The sequence below is a fragment of the Zeus faber genome (genome assembly GCF_960531495.2).
Source record: "Zeus faber genome assembly, chromosome: 21".
NCBI lineage: Eukaryota > Metazoa > Chordata > Actinopteri > Zeiformes > Zeidae > Zeus > Zeus faber.
In genome coordinates, this window is record NC_137208.1 from 4942323 (window position 1) to 4957882 (window position 15560).

Below are 15560 nucleotides of genomic sequence, written 5' to 3' on the forward strand. Positions count from 1 at the left end.
TAATTTTATTTATATATATATATATATACATACACATATATATATATATGTGTATGTGTATGTATATATATATGTATATATATATATATATATATATATATATATATATATATATATATATATATATGTGTATGTGTATGTATATATATATGTATATATATATATATATATATATATATATATATATATATATATATATATATATGTGTATGTATATATATATATATATATATATATATATATATATATATATATATATATATATATATATTTTTTTTTTTTTTTTTTTTTTTAAATCTCACTTTCGGTTTCAATTTTCTTTGCAGGGAGGGGGGGGGTTTAACTGAATTCCCATTCTTTTGTAGAATTTATAATATTTCTCTCTCTCGCCCCAACACCCTTTATCTACTCTAAGCACGTATAAAACTTTTTGTTAAGTCTATAAAGTCTTCCTCTGTTTGTTAAATGGAAAAAAAAATGACAGTGTGCATTATATACAAGCAACAAAAACAAAAACCATATCAGCACTTTGGTGAACGTTGCGTAACTCAAAGATTAATTCAACAGATTTGAATTTTGCAGAATTTAAGTGTTTAAAAAAAAACAAAAAAAAAAACGTGCCAGATTCAACACTATACAGTACTCCTTTTAGTTTGTTTTTGTTTGTTTTTCCAGCACAGGGATTGTGCACATTTTACATTTTCTAAATTGCATACTTCGTCCTTAATTTTAGTTGGGTTTTTTTTGGGGGGGGGGGGCGGGGTGTTAATATTGAAAGAAGTACTGTTAATCAGATGAAGCTGAACAGTTAAATTCTCAAAATACAAAAATGAGTTGGTCTGACGAAACACATAAATGTTTGTAAGTACGTCAAAACTGAACAGCTATATTTTGGGGGGGAGGGGTGTTCTTTTTTTTTTTTCCAGTTAGTATGAGAATCCCCTCAAAACAGTAAAATGACCCCGCCCCTCCACCCTCCACCCCCACTGTTCAGCCCAGTGCAGCGACTCACGATCCACAGAGTATCGGAAATAAAATACACAAACAAAAGAAAACTAATAATAACCTTAAACTAAATAAAAAGTCACCGGTCCGACGCAGCTGGACCAACCGGTCCAAACCTGGAATGTTCAAATGGACAAAACACGGCCCCCCTCCCCACCATAAAACAAAACAAAAAAAAAAAAGACCCATGGCTGTGTTTCACACAACTGAAATCTCCCGAAAAACAAGGTTGTGTGTGTGTGTGTGGGGATGGTGTAAACAAAGAAATGCTCCAGTTCATTCACGCTGCTACGTCTCCACCCTGGAAGGCTCTGATCCAAACCAAAACCAAACTACCAACAAATTGGACGACTATTTGGAAAGCATGAGCAGGCACTGATATTATTTTTTCCTTATTAAAAAAAAAAATAAAAAAATTGTTTTGGCTCGGTGGAGGCGGAATTTAAGTTCGGTTGGATTTTTATATTTTATCATGTTTTATTATTATTATTTTAGCTCTGGGGGAGGGGAATTTGAATGTGGTTGGATTTGTTCTATTATTTATTTTAGTGATTTGTTTTTCTCAAGGACAAATCAAGCTCACATTCTTCCAGCCTCTGGAGACAAAGCGGCCGCTGTGCTGCTGCATTTGTTCCCTGGTTTTGGGACGTTTGGTCGCCAGCTCGGCCTCACGTCTCACGCTGCCTCCGCCGGAATGACGCGATTCCGAAGGACGGCGCCGCCGGTGGCGTCCGGGGACCATTAACGGTCGTGTGCGGGATGTGATCATCGGTGTTAACGGTTATTGTAATAAGACTAAGCCCCGTGCTCCTCCTCAACACCCGCCCTCCCACCTCCTTCTTTCTTTCTTTTTTTTTAATTTTTTTTTTAAGATTCCCGGATGTTCTGCTGCTCTACGACCACGTGGTGGCGCCAGAGAGCACAAGCGGATAATCAGTCTGTAGAGAAACAAACAGGTAAACAGACGGTGCCACAGCAGTGCTGTTTCCACCCCCCCAGTACAACAACCACAACCACCACCACCACCACCACCACAAGGGGGCCCTCTGCCACAGAGTGGAGTTGAGCGGAGGAGGAGGAGAAGGAGGAAGAGGGGGAAGAGAGAGAGGAAGGAGGAAGTAACTGCAGAGGTGGGGAGGGGGGCCTGGCTTCCTTATTCTGGAAAGTTCAGAGCGGAAACCTCCAGTTTCATCTTGAAGTACTGGTTGAAGCGGAGAACGGCGTATCTGGAGAGAGAGGGAGGGAGGGAGAGAGAGAAAGGGAGGCAGCGAGGGAGGGAGGGAGGGAGGGAGGGAGAGGGATCAACGTCAGCTTTGACGTGATGACGGAAGGCTGCAGAGCTTTTGCTCAAGTACAAGTACAAATACCAAAAAGTGGGAGTAGCACTTTGACATTTCTACTCAAGTTAAAGACATATTTCAATCAATCAATATTTTTTATAGAGCATTTTAAAATAAGGTTTTTTATTTATTTAAACTAGTAATCATATGCAGTGCCCTGATATAACAGTCCATAATACTTCTAGTGCTACTGTAGATTCCCCCCCCACAGACCCAATTAAAATGAATAGGACAAACTTTTTATACATATACAAATATTAATCCAAACAAAAAAGCTGAAGTAATGTGACTAAAGTAATGTTGATATGCAGATGTTTGCCTTGAAATGTCGTCACCGAAACGGAACATACTCGAATAAAGTCCAGAAATGAAGTACTTTTACTTTCCACCAACGACATGTTGTACAAGACGTAATGCATGGCGCATCACACTTCACTCCTAAACCACAAACTCCAGTGTCTTTAATTACAGTTAAGTGATTAAAAAAAATAAAACATTTTATTTGAAAAAAAACCCCCCCAAAAAAAAACCGTCAACGTTTCTCCGTGCATTCCAAGATGGCCACCTACCCCAGAAAGTCGAAGTCGATGGTTGAGAATTTCGCCTGAATGAGCGCCCAGAGGCCCCAGAAGAAATGAGATGCCTTTGGAGGGAGAGAGAGAGACAGAGAGAGAGAGAGAACGATCACATTACTATCATTCTCAGGAAGGAAGGAATGCCATTTCCAATTAGCCGGTAACAATCAAGTGACACAGAAACTGTCCCCCCTCTCCCTCCACCGTAAACAGGGTGAGGGTGTCACCCCGGGGGGGGGGGGGTGAGAGGAAGGAGGCTCTCCTGGGCTTCCAGTCGTCAGTGGTCGCCAAGGACGTCACCACAAACACTGCCATCCAGTGTTTGTGGTGACGACAGCTCTGGTGGAGAAGCTGCTAATCCCTGAACAACCGCACCAAGCCCCCGGGACTCGGCCGCCATTTTGAAAGGTTCCCGTCGCCTGGTTCCCCCTCCCTCCGCGGAGGAGGAGGTTCACCCCACCCCTCGCAAAGCGCCGGTTCTCTGACATCTACGTTAAAAGCGCTTGAGCATTGGAGCGCGTGGCCTTGAAACTCGGTACGGAACCGATTGTTGGGACACTTTACGGGTCCCAAAAACGAAAAAAAAATAAAATAAAAAAATAAAAAATAAATAAAAGTAAAGTAAATAAGTGTCAACTTGTGTTTATTCTAACAACTGATGTTTACTTTTTGTTTTGAATTGTTCCGGCCTATCCAACCCGAGCATCCCATTAGCACCATTAGCATGGGTTTCAAACTACGCATATAAGAACTTTCAACAAAGTTTTACCCCAATCTATCACGTATCTGTGCAGAACAGATATCAAGACAAGAGTTGGGACGCTCACCAGGGCAAAGCGGTTGACCTGGACATGGAGCACCTCCACGTCCTTGTCGCTGACCTCGCCGCCCATGTCTTTGTACTCCTTGTAGGCCTCCAGGTAGGAGCGCAGCCACTGGAGCTGCAGGCTCCGCTCCGGGTAGTGGCTGTAGTCCACCTCATTCAGGCCTGGGACACACAACCAGAAACACATTGTTGGTTTGCTACAGGGTTTGGTTTGGTTTGCTACAGGGTTCGGTTTTGCTACATGGTTTTGGCCAGGGCCTGTTGCAGAATGCTCCGCTTGAGTGCACTTGATGGTGACAGCAACTGTAGTTTCGTTACTTCCATGAAAGAGAGATTAAAGTCCCAGCAGCCATGTTACTCTGTGTGCATTTAAGAATGTAAAACCTGAGAGAACATTCCTTCATTTTAAGCTTAATACAATGTGGAAAAATGAGGGAGGTAATATTATAACCCCTTCTTGGTAATAATGTAGTTTAATTTAAATGTTAAGCGTGTCATGGCATGATGTGTGAATAATATGGTTTGAATGGAAAAATAATACAGTTTATAGTTATAATATAATAAAAGTAAACGCCACGTCAACCAGAAATAAAAATGACACACAATTCATTAATATAAGGAGATTTACTGACGGTGAAGATGGTGACATCCAACGTTAAAAACCATTTATATTACTATTTACTTCCTTTTAAGTTCCAATTAAAAAACCTCGACTGACGTAACGTTCGGCCGTGGTGTCGGACCCAAACGACTTTGAACATTTACAAACACGAGTGTCTTTTAAAGCCTGTTATTTAACAAACCCCGTAAAGTCTGTGAACTCACCGGCAAACTCATTGAAGTGGTTCCCGATATCGTAGGCTTGGTAATTGTAGCCTGCGTACTCGTAGTCGATGAACTTTACGTTTCCTGTAAAGAGAGCGGTGCTTGTTTAGAACGGGAAGGGGCCCCGGGGCACATGAAAATGATTTTTTTTTTTTTTTTTTTTTTTTTTTTTTAAATGCCTTTTTTCCTCCTTGATAACTCTACATCTTTACAGTCTTTTCTTTTTTGGAAACTTTTTCAATTAATTGAAACATCTACACTGCGGAATGTCTGCGCTGGGCTAGCTTAGTTAGTTGCTTCAATGTGTTAAGGAGTAAGAGTTTGCATTTTGAGGGACGCAAGAGTGATGGGAGGTTATTTAGAGACAGAGGTCGAGAGCATTCATTCGAACACTGAGACCTAGATCCAGACGCAGAGGGCGCGGCTGGAACGCGAAAGGACGGCGCCCTGCCTTTTCGCTCAAGAGGCATCACGATGATGGAAACGGCTACGAGAAGGTTGCGGTCTAGCAGAATTGGCGGTAACGTTCCTTCTGGGGAATGCAGTGGAGAGAATCAAATTGTTGAAAATAAAGCGCCTGGGTAGATTAGATGGCTGAGAGAAAGGTGAAGGTTACCGACGGCGGAACAAACCAAACAAAAGAAGACGGGGTTTTTTGGGTTTTTTTCCCCCGTCTTTTCCAAAATATGTTTGTCTTGGATTCATGCAGAGGAATGAGCCGCAGTCAAGTCCGTGCAGTGAGAAACGCTGTGTTCCAGACACAAGGCGAAAGCAGGCAGCGGGCGAGTGAGACACAGGAGAGAGGGAGAGAGAGCAAGAGAGGGAGGGAGGGAGAGGGAGAGGGAGAGGGGTCAAAGTGGGGAGTGGACGGGTCAGACGCAAGCGTCAGAAGTACCGGACAGCAATGCGACTTTCGACAAGGTTCCCGTGGCTCCCTCCGCGTTCGAATATGGGGGCGGGGATATGAAAATGGCGCAGAGTTATTAAAGTGATGGGGTGAAGCCAGACGTTTCTTAGCGCACGCGCAGCCCCCCCTTTTCGAGCTGAAACCACATGATAAACGGCTAAAAAAAACGGCCTGGAGGCCTCGGCTCTCTTTCAACTTTATGAGTAGCAGACGCGGAGCAGGAATGTCGCCACAGGCTCCTCTTGAGGAACAAGCGCCGCATTCTTCACGGCTGCGCGCGCCGCAGAGAATGCCGACACAGCGTTGCATGTTCGCATTGTTCCCTCAGTTTGGCAGATCACGGCGCGGCCCGCCCCGCATCACCCCGCCCACCCCCACAGCCCCCCACCCCCCCGACGCGCGTCGCTGTCCGGTTTACGTCTGCGGCCGACTTCCCGCGTGCGACGGTTCAAAATCCAAAGCCTTACTCCCACAGAGCGACTTCCAGCTCCTTCTCGGTTCAGATTCCAATTCCGACGCCGCGGCTACTCCGCGGCATTTATCTTTACTTTGGATGGTTTTGTTGCCCGGGGCTAGTCTCATTTGGCCTGAGCTCCCTGTCTGTCTGCCTGTCTGTGTGTTTAAAAAAAACCAAAACAAAACAAAAAAAAACAAAAAAACAAAATAAAACCAAAACAAAACAAGACAAAAAAAAAAAAGTCTTTTAGAGTTGGTGCTGGACTAGAGAAAAAAAGACACGTTGAGGTGGGTTACCAGCCGGCGTGTGGGTCCTAGCGGGACACAATTCAACACCTCCGGTCGGTGGCTATAGCCCCCTGTGCAGCAGACGAAAAGGTTGGGGCAAACATCTGTCACACATACATACTGTCTCTCTCTCTCGACACACACACACACACACACACACACACACACACACACACACACACACACACACACACACGCACACACACACTCTTTGATCCAGTTGCTGCTCTCTCTCTCATGCAGTGTCGCAACGACAGAGCCTGCTGGGAAAATGGTTTTCTTTTGCCCCCCCCGCCTTTTTTTTTTTCCTTTTTCCTTTTTAAAACCCGTCCCGTCATACACATAGACATACACACTTCCTGTCTTCACAACACACCCCTCCAATGCGCCCTTCTCATTGGTCCATTTTTAACCCAATAGCACGACATTTCGCTCGCTTCAATGCAAATGACCAAAAGGAGAAAAAAAAAAAAAAAAAAAAAAAAGATAAGGTTCCATTTCCTGCACAGGCAGCTGAACTGCAGGTTGTCGCTTCGGGGTGTTTGGAGTAAAATATGTTTGCATTTACCCCCTCCCTTTCCCTGCACCATCATCTGACTTGAGCAGGGCAGGCGGAAAAACACCAGAGAGTGTGACGTGAGGAAAAGATTGTGTTTAACCCTAGTACACTCTACACCCCCCCCACCCCTTCCCCAACCAGCTTCCTTGAAACAGTTTGGCGGACTCAAATAAAAATAGATGAATAAAAATTCTCCTCATTTTATGGTTTTGTTTGCACAGGAAGTGGCGGCCTGGTTCACATTTTGGCAGAGAAGCGGTTGCTGTTCCGTGCCAGCGGTAGAGAGGGACGTACAGAACTGTGGTATCGATTAGGACCGGGCTCCATTCAAAGGAATTCGGAGCCCGGCCGGGGGGGGGGGTGGGGGGGCTGGAGCTCTTCTCAAACAGGCCTGGGCGGTAACATGGCAACGACAGCTCACAGCCAGCGTGCACTTCATTGTGGTGTCCATTTCGCTGTGGCGTCTACGTGTGGGCGTGGCCCGCTCGCCTATTGTGATAACACCGCAGCGGGGATATTTAAACCGTTTTTGACAAGCCCCCCTTCCCCCCACCCCTTTCAAGGACCTGATGGTCCCGCCTCCTCCCAAAAAGCAGTTCATAGCAAACCAGGTCGAGCAGTTTGTGGCTTTTATTGCCTATTGACACGGGCTCACAAGGGAGAAAGGTGCACAACTAACCTAAAAATTATAATAATAATAATAATAATAATAATAATAATAATGAAGACAAATTAGAATACATTTAAATATGAACAAATTGTATTGTATTATTTTTCATTAATAAATTAATATCCTTTTAGATTGAGCAACTTATTTTTAATCATTTATTTTCTCTCGCCCCACTGGCAATTCCTCCGCACCCCACAAATACCGCTGCACTAGCGGGATTGAGCGTTGGGCTGTTGAACAATAGCATAACAAGCGAAAAGTTCAAAATAATTTGTGAACAATTCTGCACATCCAAAAATAACTCCAAACATTTATTGAAAAATGATTTAAATAGTGAAATGGGTTTTATTGATTTATTGGTACTTTTAAAATGCAGTCATTGTGAAGCGTCCTGGTCTTGATGAGCGACTAACGTGACCTGCAATAGCGAAGGGCTTTGTTCGTTTTTCGTGGATAACGATAAAGCGCTAACAGACTGGAACATTCACATGTGGAGACACTGAGCCGCTGTGGACCATGACACAGGTTAATATTATATATGTAAATATATCGCAGCCTCAAAGGAACCACCATGAGCACAGTTGTGTTGGGAGAACCGATACAGGCGTCCTACTGCCGCAATGACCACAGGGCCGAGCGACAACACGTGACGCCGAAACTCATGTTGTCTCGTGTGTCTCGCTCTCTCTCACTCTCCGTCGCCCATTTTCCACAGGGCAGGGCAGGGCGGGGCCCCGGGAGCCACCACCTCTGCTATCAAGCCTAGGAGAGAAGGTCTACACACAGGGAGCTGTGAGAAAGGCCTTTCCCCCTCGTCGCAGATGGACGAGGGGGCATACAGCTCTCCACCCAATCCCTCCCTCCCGCATTGTGGATCTCCCCAACACCCCCATCATCCCTCGTTCTCACCTGTCAGCCCCCACAGTACCTGTGTTGGAGCTGTCTAGTCCAGCTTGACGAGTTTAAAAATGCTAAATACATCTGGGTTTAAGTCATGTTTGACGGCATTCACACAGTCAACAGAACCAAACAAACATCCCCATAGCACCAAAAAAAAAAAGAAAAGAAGAAAAAAAAAAAAAAAGTAGAAAAACATGTGGTTCTGATGAAACCCAAAACTGGGCGTGCATTCCATCACAGCTTTAGCTGGTGCCATGTTACTGGTGGGTTTGGGTGGAGTGCGGGAAGGGGGCAGGCGCAATAGACTCAGAACGGCAGAGCTGACAGACCTAGGCAGGGCTAAAGAGGGACAATAAATGGAGGGAAGCCCAATTTGGTACGGCTTTTTACACCAATAACATTTTTTTTTTTAAATGCTTTTATCAAAGATGGCCGCCCTATTGGCCAACTTGGTTATGCCCCGGTGTACACTTCCACCACCGCAACTAACACATCAGATGGCCTTCCCATGTCAGTCCTAGCCGTTCAGATTCTATGTCTGCCGCCCGGAGCGCTCAACAGTGAGTGGAGCAGTTGACTAGGTATGGAACACGTGCGGCAAAAAAACAAAATGCCTACCTGCATCTAGGGTCTACAGCAACAACAATAACAACAACAACAACAACAACAACAACCACCCACACACCCTCACAGAGTCAGACATCGGGAAGGCTGTGCCCACAGAGCCTATACTCACCTGTCTCCTGGTTGTAGATGATATTCTTACAGAGCAGGTCGTTGTGGCACAGGACCACGGGGGAGCCCAGCACCGACAGGCTCTGCTGGAGCCACAGCAGCTCCTCCCGGAGGCGCAGGGGGCTGGGCACCTCCAAGTTCAGCCTGGGGGGGACGGGACGCAGGGGGACGAGGGGGCATGACAGAGAGCTTCAGCACGGGGCAAATGAACCCGATTCAATTCAGTGAATATTATACATAAATATCATTTGATGGTGTAAGTGAAGGAGAGAAGAGGTGGGAGGGTTCAAGATTGGGATGGGATGGTTCCCAGAAAGAGGTGGAATGTTAGATACAAATTAAATTGAGGGGGGAGAGAGAGACAGGAGGGGAAGGCGGGAAAGAGAGCGGGACAAAAACAAGAGCTGCGGAAAGATGTTACATAATTCTAGAAGTCGGGGATTGCGCAATGTATAACCTATAGCAGGAGTTCTCAAAGCTTTTTTCAACCAAGACTGGAACCACTTATACGAGGGAAAATAAACCAAGTCATGCATATCCCAAAGATATTATTTTATACGATATTTCTCACACTACTGGCTGTGGATCTGTAATGCACACTTTCAAAATACTGAATACAAAAACAATGCATACATGTAAATTAACCAGTAAAATTTCAGTGACAAAATGGAAAATGGTTAAAAAAAAAAAAAAAAGAAAAAAAAAGAAAACACAAATCATGAGATTAAATCCAAGTGGCTTTAAAAATGTAAACAATGCAAGATGTGGACCGGGGCACAAAGAGATCCGTTGTGCAGTAACTTTGATATAAACAAACTTCCCCCAAGCTCCCCCAGACAACACGAAAGAAACGCAGAACTCCACAGAAATGCCGATTTAACAAGCTCATTTGAAATTTATTAGGCTTGTGACCAACTCGACTTTGGTTAAAGGAAGTTAGGTAAAAAATAACCTACTTCTGACCAAGAAAACCACAACTTATCCTTCGTACTAACTGCGTATCTCGTATCAAGGTGCCGCGTCGTCGGATGAAGACTGGAATTTAACCTTGAAAGTTGCGATACCTTTCAGGGCCAAGATGACACTTGTAACAACAACCACAAGTGTGGATTTGGTGCTACAGAGGTGAAGGTCTATTGTTGATTTGTAGGTTTATTCTTCATTCAGGTTTTACTGACCAACCGCTTAAAACTTTCGAAATGATCCAAATGATCGTACAACGAAGAACTAAATGATCATATTTTAGTTTAACCTTGTCCATAATCAAGTGTTGGATTTCAGAATGTCCCCTTTGCTCTGGTAGGTGTTGGTACGATAAGAGAAAGACGACACACGATCATGAGTCGTATCCGTGTAATAAATGCGCACGTGTCCCTGTGGAATCCTTCCTCTGCGCAGTGTTGGTTTCAGACTGTTAATCAGTTTGTCAATTCCATTTCTAAGCACCTACTGTTATTGTTTGGATTTTATTATTATTTTCCTTGGCATTTTCTTTTTGGTTACGGTTGAGGTCTCGTTAGAACCGGGACATCGCAGACATCTCGTGGTTCAAATTTGATCCATAATCCATCTACATCTCGAGCAGGAACAAGTGGAAAAACATATGAAAAATGTGTTTGTGGAGCGGGCACTTTGGGACATCGTCCTACTTAGGTTACGTCCAGATTTCGTCTCCGCGGGGGGCACTAGCACCCGGTGAGGGTCCGCGGGGTGAGGCTGTATTCTCATCGTCATGGCGATATGAGCATGTGCGATAAACACATCGCAAAAGACTGCCTGAAACGCGTTGAATGAGAACATTCATTGAATTGAATGAATCGTTTTTGATTTGTATCCGTCTGAGAGCGACGCCATCCGCAGTCGATTAGCCAGTGGACTCGGACGCGGAGCGGCTCTCCGGTTGGAAGCGCTCCAAAACAGGAAGTAATAGTGCATCCACTGAAACGCGAAAAGTCGGAAGTAATGCTGCATTCAATGGAACTCTGACAGCTGTAATTTGCATTGTTTTCCATATTATGTATTTTTTTTTTCGCAAGATGTTTTTGTTGTGTTGTGAAATAATTGTATCGTTTTTGTGTTTTCCTGTTGGAGATGCCAAAGAGGAGCCGAACGTCCAGGCCAACAAAGAAGCAGTGGGCGGAGCCTCCAACCTGCGCACTATGTGAACTCGAGAATTTGTTCTTGGTGTCGGTACGAAGTGATGCTGCGTTTCACGGGAACTCTGAAAACTGTTATTTAAACCCTCTCTGCTTGCAGAGTATACAATTACTCAAGTACTTTTCATCTTAAAGGTTAACATAAAATATGAAGATTTAAAACTTATACCTAAACTGAAAGCGCGTTTAGTTAGAAACACATTAAAAAAACTCACTGGAGAAACTGTACGTACTGTAAGTTAGTAAATACATAGAATAATATCTACCTATACCAATTATGTATTCTGTGCATAGAACAGCATTTTTATATTTTCATATTTTGACTTTATGTTTTGTATTTTTCGACAAATTGTATATTTGGCAAAAAAAATAAAAAATAAAAATTAACTTTTTATTTATATTATTTTATTGTTTCCTCAGACTGTCAAGCTTTTTTTTTTTAAATGCTAATCGTGTGTAGATAGTCACCAATACTCACCATGATGTATTCTTGTATATGTAAACACACCTGACTGAATGAAAGAAACTCATTCTGTTTCTGATTCTCACGTCATGTTGCAATCACTCCAATTTGCGCAAAGCGGGACTCCGCATTACCGCTCGCAGGTAATGAAACAGCACAGCTGTTTATCAATGGATTTCCCCACATTCCCGAACGATACGTGTGCTCCTGAATAAATAATCCATGTCACAACGTACACGTGGAGCCGTTTGGAAACATTTACGACTCGGCGATAAAACAGAGGTTCCAGTCCACTGGGGAAGTTGCCAAGTACACCAACACGAGGGTGAGGTCATGCGTTTGAATAATAATAATATAACAATAATATTCATAATAATAATAGTAATAATAATGGTAATTATAATAATGGTAAAAATAATAATAGTAATAATAATAATAATAATAATAATAATAACAATAAGATAATGACTCACAAATCCTTAGTTTGAGAGTGTCACGCAATACTGAGGCAATCGAGCGCCTCTACTAGAGGCTTTTGTTAGTTTGGGATCAACAGAACATAATGATTGACACACAATGCATCACAGACATATTTCATGTTGTTTAATGTTTAATGTAATGACAGACGTATAATCCACTTTTATCCGTCCCTCTTCTATCTGACGTGCTCGATAGATCCTTAGGTGTGAGGGGTTTTGTGGTGGGGATATTGTCCAATAAAAAGCTCTAGCTTAGCCTGGTATCAGACCGCTGTCGGTGAGAATTCTAGCGGAACGGGATAAACTGGACGAGCTCACCTTGTGTTCTTTTCTGGGTCCTGGAAATACTTGGGGATGAGGGCAAAGTACCGGCCCAACTTCAGCCACATGTCCGACTGGGGTACCCAGCCGTTGTGGGCGTGGATGGCGTGGTACTTGGCCAGCTGCCTGGCGATAAGCCTGAAAGTTGACAGAGAAGAGGAAGGAATTGGGTTTTGAATACATCCAAAGCAGGGCGTTGCTGAGTACAATAAGCCACAGGCGGGAGAACAAAGCATGAGAAAGTTAATTGTCACGCACTGAAATGCTAATTCTAAAGATAAATGACAAAAAAAGCATCGTAAGTATTTTGGCAGTCGGCGTTGGAATGCTAAAACAAGGTGTGGTCTGAGTCGAAACACTGCTTTAACATGACAGTATCCTTACATATTTGCTCCCCTTATGGTGGAACAGTCTCTTTTGACTCTTCAGACCTCTCAGATGCAAAGCGAGGCGGCGCCGAAAGTGCTCTTCTGCCCCAGGAAGCAGCCGAGTTCGCAACCACACGAACGTTGCATGCCAAAGCTTTGCGTGTTGCCCCGTGTTTGCCCTCGCAAACTATTAACCCATCCACGCTGAACGAAGCGCCGAGGGGGGAGCACACACCTGCATCTCGTTAAATACGGCAGGCCGCTCTGGCCTTGAGGCAGCGCGACGTAACGGGCGCACACGGGCCGTCGCTCGGTCGTACCTGAACATGGGCTGGCCTCGAATGTGCTCAGGCTCCAGGGCGCTGCCCTGCAGGAACTCGTAGCACAGGCCATTGTTGAAGGTGCAGTAGAGATGCGGGGCGCAGCGGTGCGCGTGCAGGACGCGGAAGCTCTTCACCTCGTTCTCGCGGTCCACCAGCAGCTCCGTCTTGTTGCCGTAGATGCGGACGAGGACGACGTCCTGCATGACTCCGCCCACGTAGCAGCCCAGCAGCTTGTTGGTTATCCCGTCCGTGAAGAACTGGGACAGGGAACGGGAGGGAAGCAAACGGGGGTCAAAGTACCGACGAGAGTGTCTGACCGCGTTCGTTTGGGTTTCATCTTAGAACCCCAACCTTTAGGTGGAGCTAGGATCTGAAATGACAACAATGTAGTCGGGAGACGTTTGAGATGTAGGACCGGTATTTCGGCAAACTGCAGCTGCGTCGACAGTGGGAACAATCGGGGGGGGGGGCGACGTTCCCACCATGATTGTGTGCATAATGGGGGATTGGCGGGGGAATGTGAAGAGCTTCAGGAATTTTATTTTGTTCCAGGAAGGCACGGCTGGCATTTGCTGAGTGGTCGCTTCGCGGTCATTGATGAATACAGACCAGGGCGGCGAACCATGTGACCCGACCCCAGCCTCGCCTCCACCCAGCCCCCTGGCTGTGTTTACCAAGTGGGCCACGCCCCCGCCCCCACCCCACAGTCACCCAGCAAGGAAAGCCGGTCTTTGCTCGTTGTCTTTTTTCCCCCCTAACCCAAAGGAGGCCGCACCAAGAATACTTTTTTTTTTTTTCCCCCCAACGACTTTCCTCGGGTATCACCTTCGCCCCGCCCCTCGGTCTAGGTGGGCGACATTAGACCTGTTCAATGCACTTCAATGCAGATGGACCTTAAGTTTAGCTTGCAGGAAAAGCTCGGCCTCGGAGGGGAGCGCGATGACCGACGCATGCAAAACTTAAAATGCAAATATTACAAACAGACAGTGTCGCCAAGAAGGAGCAGGCTGCGCAGGGCGAACTGGTTCCAATTAACCAGCGCTCAAACGGCGAAGACGTCCCCCCCTCCATTCACCACTCCACGGAACATTCTGTCCTTTGGACTTGGAATGACGGCCCGAAAGAATCAAAATATAAATCAAATCAAATATACACACATAATTAAATAAGTACTCCTCACATGTGGTCATTAATTGGTGCGTCACTGGATGGAATTGTGCCGGCGCGATATATCGCGATATGACATGTCCAACCGCAACGTCGAGAAAATTCCTCCATGTTTCTGCATCTACCTGGTGGAGCCGGGCAATCGGTTAGCTCCGGTACGGATGTCACGACGAGCGACTAGATATCGTCCGGGAGAGTTGCTCGGTAGCTCTGGACTCCAGAGACCGCTCATCATCGCCAGATGACTAATTTTCGGGTTCCCCGTTATTTCCTGTTCGCCAATATATCGTGAACGCGCCGATAGTCGATGTCGACGTCATAAGGTCGAGATCGAGGTATCCGTCCAAGCTGCATCGAGATATTAGCTTGTCAGTGCGGAACCCCCCGGCCCCGGCCCCGGCCCCCACCACCACCCGGGCCGTGCGGGGACTTTGACGCAGATACCATTCGCTCCAGACTCGGCCGCTCCGCCTCCGCGGCCGCACAACGATAAACACGGCGAGCGCCGCCCGAACGGGAGGAGAGCAGGAGGAACCGCACCTTGATCTTGACCTCGGCGGGCTCCCAGCGGGGTCTCAGCTCCTTCAGCAGCCGCAGAGCGCCGGACCGGTAGTCGCTCTCGTCTAATGTCACGTCTATTTTGGGCACGGCGGGGGCCGCGTCCGGTACGTGGATGTAGTTGGCCATGGCGGACGCCGAACTCCGGGTTATAATCTCCGTGGGACTGGTCGCGGCGCGGCGGGGCGGGGCGGGGGGGTGGGCGGTCGGGTGTCCGTGCGCTGGCTGCGGTCGCGGATGTGTGAGTCTGCGACCCGGGCGCCGGAGTGGAAAAGGGAGCAGCGAGCGGCTCCGCGGCAACGCCTTCTCTGGGAATCCCGCCCCCGCCGGAGAGTGGCGGCGCCGCGGTGCACGCCGGGACTTGGCGTGACTCATGGGGGAGGGGGGGCGAACGGATCGGTGTGTTTTTCTGTTTTTTGTTTTGTTTTTTTCACCTCCTCCTCCTCCTCCCTCTTTTGAACGACACGGAAGTCGGGAGTCGCACCGGCAACCTGGCGCGGGCCCAGGCGGCGCGGTGGAGATAACAACGAGCGGGGACCGAGTGGGTGGCGGGTTGATCCCACGTGATTGCTGTTCGACGTGACGGAATCGCGCGTCGCCTTCCGCCCGCAAAACAGTGTCTGACGGGAGTAAGACGCT

At 46.3% G+C, this 15560-nt stretch overlaps 1 protein-coding gene across 1 annotated transcript; it reads right to left on the bottom strand.

Moving 5' to 3' along the window:
- Nucleotides 1-288: 288 nt before the first annotated feature.
- etnk1 (ethanolamine kinase 1) lies at nt 289-15111 on the bottom strand. Its single transcript, XM_080022464.1, has 8 exons — nt 14904-15111; nt 13194-13453; nt 12503-12643; nt 9088-9230; nt 4572-4655; nt 3748-3908; nt 2915-2988; nt 289-2231 (listed from the first exon to the last, which is right to left on the bottom strand). The coding sequence occupies exons 1-8, from the start codon at nt 15048-15050 to the stop codon at nt 2159-2161; spliced, it is 1083 nt and encodes a 360-aa protein (XP_079878590.1). The 5' UTR covers nt 15051-15111; the 3' UTR covers nt 289-2158.
- Nucleotides 15112-15560: the final 449 nt, after the last annotated feature.